General features: G+C 38.0%; 2 protein-coding genes across 8 annotated transcripts in view; one reads left to right on the top strand and one right to left on the bottom strand.

Moving 5' to 3' along the window:
- Window positions 1–14,734, top strand: part of LOC115131675 (uncharacterized) — a 41,079-nt gene extending 26,345 nt beyond the window's left edge. Inside the window, exon 6 of the mRNA XM_029663623.2 lies at window positions 10,345–14,734. Coding sequence (XP_029519483.1) covers window positions 10,345–10,473 — 129 coding nt within the window. The 3' untranslated portion in view covers window positions 10,474–14,734. The remainder of the gene's footprint in view (window positions 1–10,344) is intronic.
- Window positions 13,946–17,738, bottom strand: part of obsl1b (obscurin like cytoskeletal adaptor 1b) — an 83,450-nt gene continuing 79,657 nt past the window's right edge. For all 7 annotated transcript variants that reach the window (XM_029663491.2, XM_065023637.1, XM_029663186.2 and 4 more), the window contains 2 exons: window positions 16,664–16,933; window positions 13,946–15,388 (listed from right to left, as the gene is read on the bottom strand). In XM_029663491.2, the coding sequence (XP_029519351.2) occupies window positions 15,378–15,388; window positions 16,664–16,933 (281 nt within the window). In that variant the 3' untranslated portion in view covers window positions 13,946–15,377. The remainder of the gene's footprint in view (window positions 15,389–16,663; window positions 16,934–17,738) is intronic.

The raw sequence follows: 17,738 nt of genomic DNA on the forward strand, positions 1-17,738 counted from the left end.
GTCTTGGTAATCCGTCTGGCCCCATGACCTTGTGAATGTTGACCTGTTTTAAAGACACCTGCTCACATTGGCTACGGAGAGTGTGATCACGCAAGTCCTGCCACATCCGAAGAGCGTCAGAGTCAGTGTAGTAGGATAATAAAACATTTAACTAAAATAAAATGCACAAATGAGGTGGGTTAGAATCACAAAAATCACGGAAATGCAAGTACTGTGTATACAGGTCAATGCCAGTACCTTATTAAATGTGCAGGGATACTGGAGTGGTTGAGGGGGGTTTCATACATAAAACATGACTGGTACTACAAATATATAAATACTTATGGTACTATACTATTGGTAATATATACATGTAAACAGGAGTAATTAGTTACCAGTAGCAGGATAAATAGATAAATACTAATGGCAAAATAATCAATCAAAAGTGGTGTAATGGAGTCACTCGATAGGCTGTGGGAGAGGGAGAGCAGTAGTTGTTAGCCATTTAACAGTCTTATCACTAGGTGATGGAAGCTGTTTAGGGGTGGGTGGGACTTCTGGCTTTCTCCTCCAATGGGTTTTGAGAAGGTGAGAGGACACGAGGAGTATGCAATTGAGATTCTCCCCACGCAGCATCGCCCCTTCAAAAAACATACAACAGATTGGCTAGCGAAAACAACACTCAACCCTCTGAATGGTCAATCAAACTGCCAATCAACACAGGTAGCTACTGAACAGATTGCTGATTTGCTGTACAGCTATACAGCTATACAATCGCGTGCAACACAAAGTCAAATTGTAGGGAGGGAGGAATTATGTGGCGATCAATCATTTTAACTGCTTACTTTGCAAGCTCCCCAGCAATAGGGCATCAAGCAACAATTGCCAGCATAGGCCTAATGGTATTTTGGTATGTCAAAATTGCTTGGAATTAGTAATTTACTTATGAAACTTGCATTTGGTGTTTGTTGATAAAATTCATTATCACTGTGGCGAAGATGCACCAAAGGCTTTTCTATCCACTTGTGCACTCCAAACTCTCGCCCGTGGAGAGTGCTTTGTTCTCTTTTTGAAATGGTTGCTGTTAGTTTCACATGTTTAAATGTGGTACATCTATATTCCGTCTAATCTGACAGCAATTGCTAGCATTTAATCATTCCATCCCTGTCCCATTTATTGCAACACTTAGACATGTTTCATGATTGTGGCACGGGTTTGTCCGTACATCACTTGGACAGGAAGAAAGAACTCTCCAGGAAAAAGAAAGGCATAAGTGTATGTTTCATGATGAACTATTCAAGGTGTGATTGTGGTAACGTACAGGAGCTCAAGCCATTTTGTTCTCCCGATTTGGAATACCTCACCATCAAATGCCGTCTGCATTACCTACCGAGAGAATTCTCTCCGGTCATCGTCACAGCTGTTCAACAGCCCTCAAGCCGACTCCGCTACGGCTCTCAAGGAACTACACTGAACTTTGTGCAAACTGGAAACCGAATATCCTGAAGCTCCATTTATTGTAGCTGGGGCCTTTAATAAAGCAATTCTGAGGAAAACGTTACCGAAGTTTTATCAACACATCAAATCAGATCCCTCCTCCATTCTGCTCCTCCCATCCTATAGGCAGACACTTAAACAGGAAGTACCCGTGGTAAGGACTGTTCAACGTTTGTCTGACCAAATGGAATCTATGCTTCAAGATTGTTTTGATCATGCAGACTGGGATATGTTCCATTTTGCTCCGGGAATAGCATTGGCGTATACACTGACTCGGTAATGGAGTTCATCAGGGAGTGCATAGAGGATGTTGTTCCCACTGTGACAATTAGAACTTATCCAAACAAGAAAACATGGTTAGATGGCAGCTTTTGCTGAAAGCGCATACCACCGCGTTTAACCATGGGAAGGTGAATGGGAACATGGACGAGTATAAACAGTCCATCTACGCTCTCCGTAAGGCAATCAAACAGGCAAGCTTCAGTACAGAGACAAAGTGGAGTTGCAATTCAACGACTCAGACATGAGAGGTATATGGCAGAGACTCCAGACAATCATGGATTATAAAATGAAAACCAGCCACGTCATGGACACCAATGCCTTGCTCCTGGACAAGCTAAACTCCTCCTTCGCCCGCATCAAGTGCTGCCGACGTGGACCACCACCCACGTCGTTCTCTGTGGCCGACGTGAGTAAGGCATATTAAGTGTGTTAACCCTCGCAAGGCTGGCGGCACAGACAGCATCCCAAGTCGCGTACAGACCAGCTGGCTGGAGTGTCTTCGTACATATTCAATCTTTCCCTATCCCATTCTGTTATCCCCACTTGCTTCAAGATGTCCACTGTTGTTCCTATACCCAAGAAAGTGACGGTAATTGAACTAAATGCCTATTTCCCTGTAGCACTCACTTCTATCATCATTAAGTACTTTGAGAGGCTAGGTCCATGGATAACGCAATTTCCATCGCACTGCACATTACCTTATCCCATCTAGACCAGAGAAATACCTATGATAAAATGATGTTCATCGACAACAGCTCAGCCTCAAACACCATAGTGACCTTCAAGCTTATCACTAAACTCTGGGCCCTGACTCTGAACACCACCCTGTACAAGTGGGTCCTGGACAACCTGACGAGCCGAACGCAGGTGGCGAAGGTAGGCAACAACACCTCCACTACGCTGATCCTCAACACAGGAGCCAAACAAGGGTAACCTCTCCTTCAATGTCAACAAAACGATTAAAAATCCCACAATGTGATTTTCTGGATTTTTTTTTCTCATTTTGTCTGTCATAGTTGAAGTGTACCTATGATGAAAATTACAGGCCTCTCTCATCTTTTTAAGTGGGAGAACTTGCACAATTGGTGGCTGACTAAATACTTTTTTGCCCCACTGTATGTGTATATATATATATATATATATATATACAGTACATGCAAGAATTTAATTGTGAAGTGTGTATATATATATATACATTTTTTTACTTGACCTGCCCTTTTTTTTTACTTGACCTGCTCTTAGAATGCATGACTTGGACTTGACTCGAGACGTTTCACTTGGGACTGGACTTCGGACTTGAACCTTGTGATTTGAGATTTGCTTGTGGCTCGAATAATAATGACTTCGTCCCAACTCTGCTTGATACATCTAGGCCTGGACTCGACACAGAGACCAGTGCACCATAACCAATCAGAGCTACAGTAAGGCTATATGCAAATAGTCCATTGCCATATATACCAAAGATAGCTTGATACATATAGCTAAGTCATTTAACTAGCTAGAACCGAAAATGACACAAACCTTGTACCAAAGACTATCATCTGTACTGTCCAGCTATCTACTGGGAATATGTTAAGTTATCGTCCTAGAAAAGTGGGTGAGGGGCAGACTTTTCTCCCAAAAATATGTTGATGTAGTGCATTTGGCAACTGAGGGAGAGAGGACTGATCAACAGGACTGTAATGTACCCAGAAGTAAGACTCCTGTGGTATTTATATATTTGCAGAAGACCATTCAGGTTCTTAGAATAACAACTGCTTTGTTAACAATGATCTGGACAAAGTCACGCTGTGCCTTTTAACACACTCCAGTGCAGTGCAACTTCAAAGTGAATGACACAGGCCTGTATTTTAGACCTACTGTAGCTCTGATTGGTTATGGAGCACCGGTTTGTGTGTCAAGTCCAAGCTTGGACAAGACTGACAAGTTTATATTAATTTATATTTACTGCAGTGTCTATTGATTGCCAAAATGCACTGCCAATTCCCACTCATATCAGTATAGAATTTTCACGTCCGACTAGACGTAATTTCCATACATTCTAAGAATGTATGAAAATGTGAAAATTAGCAATGCGTTTGCTTGACACAAAATGTTTAAAAAAACAAAAGGTATATATGTACACTTTTTAATGTGATTTTTATGGTGCTAAAATTATGTCAGTTTCTCTTTAAGTGTGTTCAAAGTCTTTGCCATTGAAAGGGAAACTTCAACTGATTGAATTGGGGCATCAAGGGATAGTTCACATATTTTCATTTTCCCTAGGGTAATGTTTCCTCCATACCTGGTTATTTAACAAACTCTAGAATAATCTGTCTATCTAGAATTTTCTGAAAATGTAGCAGGGAATACGGATTGTATCAGTTTCTCAATGCATGACAAAAGAGCAGAGGGGGACCAAATAATTATTATTATTATTATTAAAAGCTCATTAAAATGAGCACCACAATGCCTATTCCACCCATGCGGTAAACCTACCAAGGTTTTCCAGCACACAGAGTTGGTCTACTACAGTAGCTAATCTGGTATTGTACTTCAAACTATGTGTAGGTAGGTGGCTTAGGATTCAACTCTTCTCAAACAGCCTAATTCATGTTATTTCAAACAGAATATAACGTTGTTAAGAAATATCCCTTAATTGTTCATGCGTATAAGCATTTAATTGTGTTCGGTAAAAATGATAGACCTTTCAAATGTTTTATGCAACATTATTGGCAAGTAACTTGATGCCTACTGTGCAAAAGGGATTTAGTTGTTTAACAGGAGTGACGAGTGTGTGGACATAAAGGTAACATTATCAAAATCCCACTTTTAAACCATTGTATGATTCAGTGCAAAATGCCTATGACATTATTCAAACTATCGTAATTGGTGTAAAAAGAAAATATTATGCGTGACAACCTCTCTGGGATATATGGGATGTGGGCGCCAACAGCCAGTGAAAGTGCAGGGCGCCAAATTCAAAACAACAGCAAATCTCAAAATTAAAATTCCTCAAGCATACAAGTATTTCACACCATTTTAAAGATAAAATGATTGTTAATCCAACCACAGTGTCTGATTCCAAAAATGCTTTACAGCAAATGCACCACAAACGATTATGTTAGGTCACCACCAACTCACAGAAAAACACAGCCATTTTTCCAGCCAAAGAGAGGAGTCAAAAAAAAACACAGATAGAGATAAAATTAATCACTAATCTTTGATGATCTTCATCAGATGACACTCATAGGACTTCATGTTACACAATACATGTACGTTTTGTTCGCTAAAGTGCATACTTATGTAAAAAAATCTCATTTTACATTGACTCATTACGTTCAGTAGTTCTAAAACATGCGGTGATTGTGCAGAGAGCCACATCTATTTACAGAAATAATCATTATAAATGTTGATGAAAATACAACTGTTGTACATGGAATTAGAGATAGACTTCTCCTTAATGCAACTGCTGTGTCAGATTTCAAAAAAACTTTACAGAAAAAGCAAACCATGCAATAATCTGAGTACAGCTGTCAGTCAACAAAGCAGCCAAAAAGATATCCGCCATATTGGGTAGGCAACATTAGTCGTAAATAGCATTATAAATATTCACTTACCTTTGATGATCTTCATCAGAATGCACTCCCAGGAATCGCAGTTCCACAATAAATGTTTGTTTTGTTCGATAATGTCCATCATTTACAGTGGGGCAAAAAAGTATTTAGTCAGCCACCAATTGTGCATGTTTTCCCACTCAAAAAGATGAGAGAGGCCTGTAATTTTCATCATAGGTACACTTCATCTATGACAGACAAATTGAGGAAATAAAATCCAGAAAATCACATTGTAGGATTTTTTATGAATTTATTTGCAAATTGTAAACGGGTCATTTAACAATGTCCTGAAATGACCAAAAGGCACTAGTGCATCCAATTTTAGAGTATACTGAAATGTATTCCATATATGTGCCACGTAAAAACTAAAGGACGTTTTACCATTCCTGGGAGTGAGTAATGTATTTCGTACTTTGGTATGTCAGGAGCAGGGTTTCCATTAGCCGGCTTTTGGCCGATAATAAAATAAAATGAAAAGCCAATCAATAAAACTGTTGCAAGCCAAAATGACCAGGAGAAAAAAAATCTAATTGCAAAATAATTGATGGAAAAACCAGCTGATGAAAATACATTTGACCATCATGCTTATCGGTCAATAGGTTAATTTGCATCATTTTGTTGTCTTCTATCTAATTTATCCAGCACAACTATCACACCTGCACAGTGGGAATTCTCCTGCACCTCCTTAGCTGGTTGCTGCTGGATTAAAGCATGTGCATTTATAAGCCCATTCATTGTGCAACCATTTCTAAATGCAATCATGTGTTAGCAGTTTTAGCGCACGATTTAAAAAGAGCTACTATATGTGTTTTTCTCAACTGGTAATTGATGTGCGCCTCCCATTCACAATTTAAGTGCAGGCAACAGGCTATCCGCGTGTCAACATGTGAGCTGGAGTTAGTATGCATTTTCAAAACATACTTAATTCTTTGAAACCTGCATGTTTTACTTCATATTATGAGGCATGCTTTCCCTTGATTCGTAGTAGCCTATAGACAAACTCCAACTATGGAAAAGGGGAGGCAATTATTTTATACATTCTTCAAAAGCAGCGCATGTGTTTCCAGTTTGGGGAAGTTTACAATTTATCCCACCATTTCTACCGATCTGCATGCCAGTAATGATTTTCATATGCACATTTTCATGGAACCGTTTAATTTCAATAATAACGTTTTAGTTTTTCAAAAGCATTGTCACCTGGTCAGTCATATAAATCTGAGTTAAATATTTAATATTAAATATTCAAAGTTACATATTCAACTAATGCGAGGGCAATGCCAAAATATCTTAAATCTCTGTTTAAATTTGTTGTTGAAACTTTAACACTGCCTTCTTGGTAAGCAACTCCAGCGTCGATTTCGCCTTGTCTTTTAGATTATTGTCCTGCTGAAAGGATAAATCATCTCCCAGTGTCTGGTGGAAAGCAGACTGAACCGTGTTTTCCTCTAGGATTTTGCCTGTCCTTAGCTCCATTCTGTATTTTTTTTTAATCCTGAAAAAACTCCCCTGTCCTTAACGATTACAAGCATATGCGTAATTTGATCCAGCCAGCACTATTCTTGAAAATATGAAGAGTGGTACTCAGTAATGGAGAGTGGTACTCAAACATACATGCGCCATCGTGCACTATCGTGCATAAATGTATTTTGCCCCCCCACACTAAACGCGATCACGTCACGCAGGTTAAAATATCAAAACAAACTCTGAACCAATGACATTAATTTGGGGACAGGTCAAAAATCATTAAACATGTATAGCAATTTAGCTAGTTAACTTGCACTTGCTAGCTAATGTTAATTTGTCCGATTTAGCTAGCTTGCTGTTGCTAGCTAATTTGTCCTGGGATAAAAACATTGAGTTGTTATTTTACCTGAAATGCATCAACCTCTACTCCGACAATTAATCCACACATTAATCCACACATAAAACGGCCAACCGACTCGTTTCTAGTCATCTCTTCTCCTTCCAGGCTTTTTCATCATTTAACTTATATGGTGATCCATCTAAACTTTCATTGTATTACCACGATTACCGGCAAAACAGTTTGTCTTTCAATCACCCACATGGGTATAACCAATGAGGAGATGGCACGTGGGTACCTGCTTCTATAAACCAATGAGGAGATGGGAGAGGCCGGGCTTGCAGCGCGATCTGCGTCAGAAATAGGAATGAGTTCTATTTTAGCCCTTGGCATCACAGACGCTCGTTGATACGCTCGCGCACGTAACGTATCCGGTCTTGTCAGCATGTAACTCTTTGTATTCAGGACAAATAGTTAATTGCTTTGACACATTTTTTGCAGTATTTCTTTAGTGCCTTGTTGCAAACAGGAGACATGTTTTGGAATATTTTTTATTCTGTACAGGCTTCCTTCTTTTCACTCTGGCAATTAGGTTAGTATTGTGTAGTAATTACAATATTGCTGACCAATCCTCAGTTTTCTCCTATCACAGCCATTAAACTCTGTAACTGTTTTAAAGTCACCATCGGTCTCATGGTGAAATCCCTGAGCGGTTTCCTTCCTCTCTGGCAACTGAGTTAGGAAGGACGCCTGTATCTTTGTGGTGACTGGGTGTATTGATACACCATCCAAGGTGTAATTTATAACTTCACCATTTTAAAAGGGATATTCAATGTCTGCTTTTAACATTTTTACAAGGGGTTGGAAGCAAAATGATTTTCAATTGTTTTGTTTCGTTCTGAACAGAAACATTATTATTTTTCCTTCCGTTCCACTCTTCCAACCAGCAAAATAAACTTCTGAACCTCAACATTAAATTACTTCACCAATCAGCAGGTAAGCGATTTAATCTGTATAGGAAAGTCATTATTAGCAAATATTTATTTTGCCGTAACAGCATGGTTGAATCATAATGAAAGACAAACACACTATCAATCACAGTGTAGGGCGTATTTTTTCACACAGAGTGAGTCCATGCAACTTATGTGACTTGTTAAAGCAGTTTTACTTCTGAACTTACTTAGGCTTGCCATAACAAATGGGTTGAACACTTATTGACTGTAGACATTTCAGCTTTTCAGTTTTTATTCATTTGTAAAAAAAAATATGAAAAACATAATTCCACTTTGTCATTATGGGGTGTTGTGTGTAGGCCAGTGACAAACAATCTAAATGTAATAATATATTTTAATTTCAGACACAACTAAGTATGTAAAAATTCAAGGGGTGTGAGTACTTTCTGAAGGCACTGTATTGTCTTAAAGAAGCTAATTATCCTTGATTCCTTTATGGCTAAGCGATGCTTTCTGGGGAAGTATTTTGAATGAATTTCTGTATTACTTTACAGACAGGAGTAATTATATAATTTTGGCAAATTTATTTCAATTTAGTTCCCTAGCCTATTGGACCCACCGCTATGTCATTTCTCTCCTGTTCTAGTGGTTCATACTTTCTTTCATTGTCCAGAAGCCAAAGGCACAATCCTAGTCATATTAGCAACCCGTCCTCGTAGCATCTTTAGATTCCCCCTTTTTATAAGTTTCTAATAGAGATTTTCATCTGTCACATATGGTACCGCTCTCATCAGGTGTGCTGTTTAGAATTCTGTTTTCCCTGCTTTATTACAGGAATTGTATGTTCTGTTAAAATGAATTACCATAACTAAATGCAGTGGCGATCAGTGTCATTTAAGATGATGGAGGACAACATTTTTATGAGCATGGCCTTATTTCTATTACAGCATATTGGATGACTCTGATTCATATTCCATTCACCCAGTTCAATGTAACAGAGAGAGGTTCAGGCTACTCTAATTTCCCTATACCCACCATGAGATTGCTACAACCTAGCCTATGAATGAAAGTTTACAACATAGGTGCACACAGGTTGAAAGACAAAATTGAGGTGACAGACAGTGACATTCAATATTGTATTGCACACTCTTGCGTGTTTCTATAGGACAAATTCATGAATGTTTATCCCCGTTTTGTTCTGTTTGCTTCCATTTAAGAAATGTTTTTCAACAGAATCGGCGTAATGATTACACCACTGATCACGCGTAAACACAGTTTCATAGCAGCCACGTTATATTCCTTCTTGCATCTATGCGCTCTCCTCCTCTCACCTCTTCCCTTCGCTTGTTGACTTCAATGCACAACATATCAGCTGTATGTGGCCAGGCGAAAAAACCTTTCCAAGCCAAACCGCTACACACAGCCTACATCGTTGTCAACATATTAGCTAAAGTAACGTCATTGTCAGCATAGCTAATATAAGAAATTTGTTCGTAAACCTGCTATAATCATGCAGAATTGAAAGCATTTGTCAACTATCACTTTGACTCATTGTGTTTGGTTTAGATAGATTTGTTTCTGTATATTTTTTTCAGAACAGCATGTGTGATATAACTAATATATATATATATTTTTTTTTACCTTTATTTAACTAGGCAAGTCAGTTAAGAACAAATTCTTATTTTCAATGACGGCCTAGGAACAGTGGGTTAACTGCCTGTTCAGGGGCAGAACGACAGATTTGTACCTTGTCAGCTCGGGGGTTTGAACTTGCAACCTTCCGGTTAATAGTCCAACGCTCTAACCACTAGGCTACGCTGCCGCCCCTAATATATATTTTCTCTGCACCAAAATAATGTCTGTGGCTTCCATAGTTATGTCATTTTGGTGCTTATATAGGTAAAGAATTTGCTCCAATGGAGAAATGTGAGATGGGTGTAAATGTACCGAACAGCATGCACCCTCTCGACCCATACTTTCTGGTGGGGGATGTAGTGCTTTTGTGGATTGTCTAACGTCAATAAAATGTATTTTCAATATATGACCTATTCATAATAATGTGGATTTTTACATTCTTATGAATAGGTCAACTGTTCGATTTATGATTTAGTTTCATATCCGCATATACCATTACTAAATGTAAATAAAGGGTATTCGATATAACTAAATCACTGGTTCACATAGATTTGTGTCTAAACCTGACTTTGTTTATGACTTCACCTCTTCACACACACAGGTCCCTGTAGCATCCTGGTTTGACGACATGGCTGACACAGAGCTACTAGATCTCATCCCGTTCTTCGAGAGACTAAGCAAAGTGGACGATGTCTACGATATGCTCAAGCAACAGAGGACTGCAAGCTAGTGTGTAATCAAACACCGGCTGCAACTTTTCACCACGGGGGCCATGGAGGAGGCTGGTGGTTAACAAGCTTCAAGTTTCTTCCCACTAGAAGGACCAGCTAGTGTCTCTCTGTCGTTGTCACCCAGCGAATTCCATTCACACACAACGTCATGGAGGCCACTCAGTTTGGCACAGAGACAGAACTGGGAGGAACTACTTCATGACAAACATCGAAAAGAATGTTATAAGTCATTTTTTCAATTTTGATGCAGTAATCCCCTCATGGTTACAACTTTTCCTCCTGAAGAGAAGGTTGAACAAAGCCCTTTTTCGTGGGACGGTGATCATTTAAGCAGGCAATAAAGTAATTTTGCAAAGCATTTGGTGAATACGATATGAAATACCGAGGGTGTTTATCTTGAGATCAAGATAACTCAACCCAATCGTTTAAAGACTGTTTCCAAAAATGTCCTAATGTACCGCAAGTATATTATTTTTGAATTTAACCATTTTTCCTTACCCGAACGTTACTGTATATCGAGTGTTTTCAACCTTCAATACTATTTTAGTAAATTATTCACTACAACATGCACACTTGTGATTGTGTCAAGGATGTACGATTATCAACAAGGATGCACTATGTAGCAACACAGCAAATCATCGTATTTTGAACATTGGAAAAGCTGTCACATGCACGTGTATGTATGTGTTTGTATTTTTGTTCCATGTCAGGTGATTTAAAATCAGATTTGAAAAAGATACAGCAATAATGTTCACCTTAGTGAAATAGTCAGCATTTGATATTAACTGTAACAGCAATTCATTATATCTAGTTATGCTCTTTTCATCATTAATCAAGTTGAATAAAAACTGGAATCACATCAGATGTGACATATGATGTGACGCATTATGATGACATATTTAGCCATTATATCAGTGAAGTGTTTATGCCCGTTTGAAATGTATTACACACACAGAATGCCTTATTCATTATTTGCCAATCATTCACTTAAAGTAACTGCCCAGAGAATTTCACTTTTAAAAGTTAATATTCTGTTAACTCATATTCAAATTAATGCTCTTGGCTTGTCTTATACTCGTAAAGCATAAATTGGAGAAAAGAAAAAGACCCACCTCAAATGTATGTCTCAAACAGACCGTTTAAATAATGCTTGCGATTTCCTCATAGAACATAATATAATCTCCCCGAGGAGGGTGAGCAGAGCAATCAGCGGTCTTGAGGAGGATGAGCTGGCCAGTCAGCGGTCTACTTGCATTAATATTTTGAATGACGATATACGCCCACACCATTCTGTTGGTGGGGTACGCCCATACCATTCCAACACAGAAACGCTGCTTTTTAACATACTGAATTAAAACATTTTTGGAAGGAATACTATTTCACTTATATTGTAAGTAATTATAGGTCATATTTCATAGAAATCTGGAAACACTGGGCAGTTACTTTAAATGAGTACTGTACATTATCAAGTGAGGCCCGAATTGCCTTGGTCTTCACTAGTTACCATAGCCACAACGTCATTAACCCACATATTTCTAAAATGTATGTTTTTAATCCTAACCCTAAACCAAACCCCAACCAAATTGCTAACCAAAAGCCTAACCCTAACTTTAAATGACCAAAAAAGCTATTGTTAGTTTTCATAGATTTGTACGATATAGCCTATTTTTACTTTGTGACTGTTGCGACTAGTGAAAATAATAGTTTTTCCTCATCAATCTACCCACAATACCCCACAATGACAAAGTGAAAACTGTTTTATTTGTCATTTTTGCAAATGTATTAAGAATAAAAAACAGATACCTTATTTACATAAGTATTCAGACCCTTTGCTATGAGACTCAAAATTAAGTTATTTCCTATTTCCATTAATCACTCTTGAGATGTTTCTACAACTTGATTGGAGTACAGCTGTGGTAAATTGAATTGATTTAACATGATTTGGAAAGGCACACACCTGTCGTCTATATAAGGACCCACAGTTGACGGTGCATGTTAAAGCAAAAACCAATCCATGAGGTCGAAGGAATTGTCCGTAGAGCTCCAAGACAGATCTGGGGAAGGAGGAAACCTGGCACCATCCCTACGGTAAAGCATGGTGGTGTCAGCATCATGCTGTGGGGATGTTTTTCAGCGGCAGGGACTGGGAGACTAGTCAGGATCGAGGAAAAGATGAACGGAGCAAAATACAGAGATCCTTGATGAAAACCTGCTCCAGAGCGCACAAGACCTCAGACTGGGGCGAAGGTTCACCTTCCAACAGGACAAAGACCCTAGGCACAAAGCCAAGACAACGAAGGTGTGGCTTCAGGACAAGTCTCTGAATGTCCTTGAGTCACCCAGCCAGAGCCCGCACTTGAACCCGATCGAACATCTCTGGACTGACCTGAAAATAGCTGTGCAGTGCTCCCCATCAACCCTGACAGAACTTGAGAGGATCTACAGAGAAGAATGGGAGAAACTCCCCAAATACAGGTGTACCAAGTTTGTAGCGTCATAACTAAGAAGACTCAAGGCTGTAATTGCTGCCAAAGCTGCTTCAACAAAGTACTGAGTAAAGAGTCTGAATGCTAATGTGAATTTGATATTTCAGTTTAAAAAAATATATAAATGTGCTAATATTTCTAAAAACCTGATTTTGCTTTGTCATAATGGGGTATTTGTGTGTAGATTGATGAGGCAAAAAAAACTATTTAAATCGATTTTTAGAAGGCTGTAACATAACAAAATGTGGAAAAAGTCAAGGGGTCTGAATACTTTCCGAATGCGCTGTATATTATCAGCTCCATTCATTGTATTTCTATCTGCAACATTCATAATTCCACATCCCAGAATACACATCCCTGTATACGGATAGGCAATGGCATACCTGTGTGACCGGAGAGTGGAGAGTAGTCCAATGACCACATGCCTTGTAGTTGGACAGAATGACCATAGACTGATGGGTCTTTCAGCCCTAATATCTGATGGTTAGAACTACAAGTGCCAATGTGGATGTGGTGAGAAGATTTGGACAGCTTTCAGTATTTAACCAGTTGTTTTGATAGTTTGTTTTACTTATGTTAAAGATGTCATGTTTTATATTGTAGATTAACTGATATGGGCAAAATAATATGTGCTAACTTGGAATAATTGTAGTACGCTGTCCAGGTGGGGAAATGGTTTGTAATCCATATGCTGGAGATGGATGTGTGACATTTGGTTTTTAACAAGTACTTGTACTTGACCTTTTTGATATGTGATATCATATTGCAAGTCTAATGTAGTAGTCATTCAACCTGTACAGTCAGTTGAGTGGGGAGCCTTTTCATAGCTCCTTGTATTACATGCCTTGTAAAGATCCTAATTTACTTTATGACACTTCCTGCCGTGCTTGCTTACACGTGACTACTTGTCTGTGCATGCGAGTCTGCGTTACCTTAAAAGTAAAATGCAGCATTCATTTGACAAGATAGACATCTTTCGATACAAAAAATCTTTCAATTACTATAATAATTTGCTGTTTTGTTTCACTGCATGCAACAAGTGTTGACATCCGAGTAAAGAAACTTGAGCTAAATCAAGTGTTTGAATGAGTAAGAGCTGCTCATCAATTTTAAGAATAGAAAGAAGTAGAAAACGATTTGTACTTTACCATAATAAAGCATGATTTATTGAAAGAGGTAATATCCCATTACAATTATTCCTGCATACACTAATGGAGCAATTCAATACATTGTGGGGGGTGTTGGAAACAAATTAAATTGAAAAGAAAAAAGAATATGGAACTGACTTCACTTCATATGAAAACCATATTCATTAATTATTCAATACAATATATATTATTCAGGTAACTCTGCATTTAAACTTGAATATAATCTAATAAAATGATCAATATTAACTACCTTTCTAAATTAACCAATTTTGGCCCAATGTATTTATATTACAAGCCAATACTACTTGACAGAACCCATTCTTCATAGTAGCTTGAATTTCTGCCTCCACAAAACAACTTCAAAATGTAAAAAACGATGTCTATACAGTGGACACGTGATGAAAAATACAAATGAAATTATGCAATTATAAGTAATGATGATAAAGAAAATTGAGAGCGAGAACGGCGCTGTTCCTCAAACAGCTTGACTGACTGACTAAATGGACACTTAAAGTAAATAGAACTAATGGAACCTTTTAAGAACCTTTTTAAACTTAGGACTGAATCCTAACTTGAGAAAAATGTGTATCTCAAAGTTCTAGATAAATGCATTGATGTCAAAGGGAGATTTATGTGAAAAAGTTGGTAGCTCGTTAGGATTCGTCACTTCTAAACAACTTTCAGTTTCTCAATACTTGCTATAAGTAACCATTATGGCCCAAATTCTGACATAGGATGCCAGTGCACAACTCAGACATTTGCATAAAGCATGCATTCATATCTATGTGAGATTTGCAAGCAAATGCCACTCAAACATGGATCTCAAGTTAGGATTCGGTCCCACGCCTGTAATCAATTGCATTCTCCAACTGTATTTTACGATTGACTTCAGAACACATTTTTATATTACATAAAATGTTTATATTACATGTCATTTTATGGATGAATTACTTGCTCGTATTCAGAGAGACAATTTAGTCAACTCTGTACTTATGTTGGTTGATATTTACCAAGAGCCTCTTTAGAGGACATTGTTTCAAGTGAATAGGGGTATCTGCATTGGGAAATAATTATACAAAATATTTCAATAACTTATTGTTAATTTTGACACAATATTCACCCCCTTTTTAAAGACAGGAATATATCTTACAATTCTATTCCATACATTCCAATTTCACATGACAAATATGAACACAAATAAATTGGTGAATAAAATATCGATCCATCTCATTCTGATGTTGACACTGCATCACGACGATACTGCGTCTGTCAAGGATCACCTGTTGTAGAGAAAAAATACACAAATACTCAGAACTGTCAATCCTATATGTACAGTATGTTCTATTCAAGCGAAATGGTAAACAGGTTTCCCCAATAAGACAAGAATGTGCATTTGTTATGCTAATTCACACAAATGTCTATAGTTATAGTTGATACAAGTTTTTCAAGGGATTTGAAGTTAAGATAGCCTGAACATGTGAAAGTTTGTCTTCAGCTTAAACGGTTCAAGAGTTATCCCCCCTGTGTAACGATCATGACGTTTAATTCATTTCTTGATATTCCACACCTGTCATGTGAATGAATTACCTTGGCAAAAACAAATTGCCAACTAACAGGGATGTAAACAAATTTGTGCATTTTAGAGAAATAAGTATTTTGTGCCTATGTAACATTTCTGAGATCTTTTACTTCAGCTCATGAAACATTTATATTTTGGTCAGTATAAATATTGTTTAAGTTCAGAAAGTATATAAATGCAATCCAAAATATTTTCTCAAGTAATCTAAATGGGGTCTGTTTGGGGTGATATCTTAACTCAAAATAGCAGAATAAATATAATTATAATACAACTATGAGAGAAATCTAGAGTTGTGCATAGTTTTGAAAGCACACCTTATCTCTTTGGCATGACAATTGTTTTTGTTTTATTTTATCCTGAAATACAATAATAACACAATGGTTTTGATTGAATAGGGACAAACAGCTGCATGAATACTACAATGCAGGTTCAATTGAATTGGGGACATCCAGTAATCCTCAAGTAGCCACCATGAGCCAAATCCTAATATAAGAGCGGAGCTTCGGTCTCCTGAAAAACAATAATCCAAAATATAGTATAAATGTTGCAACTGCATAAATACTACAGTAAAGAACGCTATAAGTAGCCTGTAATCTTAAATCGCGCATAATGGCTCAAGTGATACAGTAGGAGAAATTAGCTTGAATTAAAATATTTATATTTTAGGTATAAAGGGGGTCTGTATGTACAATCGGTTACACTTACGGCAAACTGACCACATTTAATGTGATGAAGGAACATAATACTTATTCAATTTTAGATCATGTTATAAAATTGAAAGTATTTTATTACTGTCAGCCTGTAAATATAGCCTTAGACGTCTACCGGGAAATACATTCCGTCTTGTCTGACCTAGATGTCAATGCCAATGGAGAACTGCACATAAACACCAAACATAGCTTACAGTATGTCACACTTCTCTCGCCATGTGCCGCTGTTATGCCAAATCACATGTAAAAGTTAAAGGGTTGCCTACTCTTGACGTGGAGCTCGGCGCTGCTCTTGGCTTTTCCCGATGTGAACTCCACCAAGCCATTCATGTCAACAGAGGTCTGTCGGAGGGTGAGGCGGTGGACCATGCCCATCTTCTCTAGGCTGACTTTTGGCCCCTGCTGCAGGGCCTCCCCCTTCAGGCTCCACACGGGGGCTTTGAGGACGGGGACCGAGACCTCACACTCGAAGCAGGCCTCATCCGGGGCAACCACCTCCACGCTCTTCAGTTCCCTCACCATCAGGAGAGACTGGGCTGTGTTGACCAGAGAAAGATAAATACATTGAGGGAACACTTAAAAGTACACTCAACAAGATGGCATCATAATCCATTACAAAACAACATAAGACCACATTATCACCAAAATTCATATGTACAACTACTGCCAGTGTTGGCCTTTCACAATTTGCACCTTCCCCAATAATGGCTGTTTTGAAGTCTGTTGTCCATGTTGTGTGAGTTTACCCCGTTGTGTTTGAGGATGTCACCTTGCTAAGTATACCGTTAAATATGATTATACAATACACTCTATTCATTATATGATTAATTAAATGAGAATCAAATTACTCACCTGTACAAGTTAATTGCAGATAAGGGGCATGGAACAATGCTTGAATTGAATTTATAGCACTTTACTTTCATACCTGAGTAACACAAAGTACACTAGGAACAACATGTTGATACAATGTTGTTACATAGTACTTTAGTAACTGCATTATAATTGAACAGAACTAGAGTTGACCTATAATCCTATCAAATACTGAACTGAGTGAGCGGCAATGTGTAATGAATAGGAATGTCTTACTGCCATGTTCCCAGTAGATGGAGCTGATATTCAGGATACCGATCGTTCTACGCTCCTGGTAGAAGTTGCCCTTAGACAGATCTAAGATCAGCCTACTCTCCCCAAATCCTAACAATTAGGGGGATGCAAAACTTAACTTATATTACTGATCTTACTGTATTACTGAATACAATTTCTATTCATTTCAATTTGAGACAAATACTGTGACTGTATCAACACAATAAATGGAGTGGGACGTGGCCTCATTTTGACCAA

This window comes from Oncorhynchus nerka, linkage group LG1 (assembly GCF_034236695.1).
Source record: "Oncorhynchus nerka isolate Pitt River linkage group LG1, Oner_Uvic_2.0, whole genome shotgun sequence".
Lineage (NCBI taxonomy): Eukaryota > Metazoa > Chordata > Actinopteri > Salmoniformes > Salmonidae > Oncorhynchus > Oncorhynchus nerka.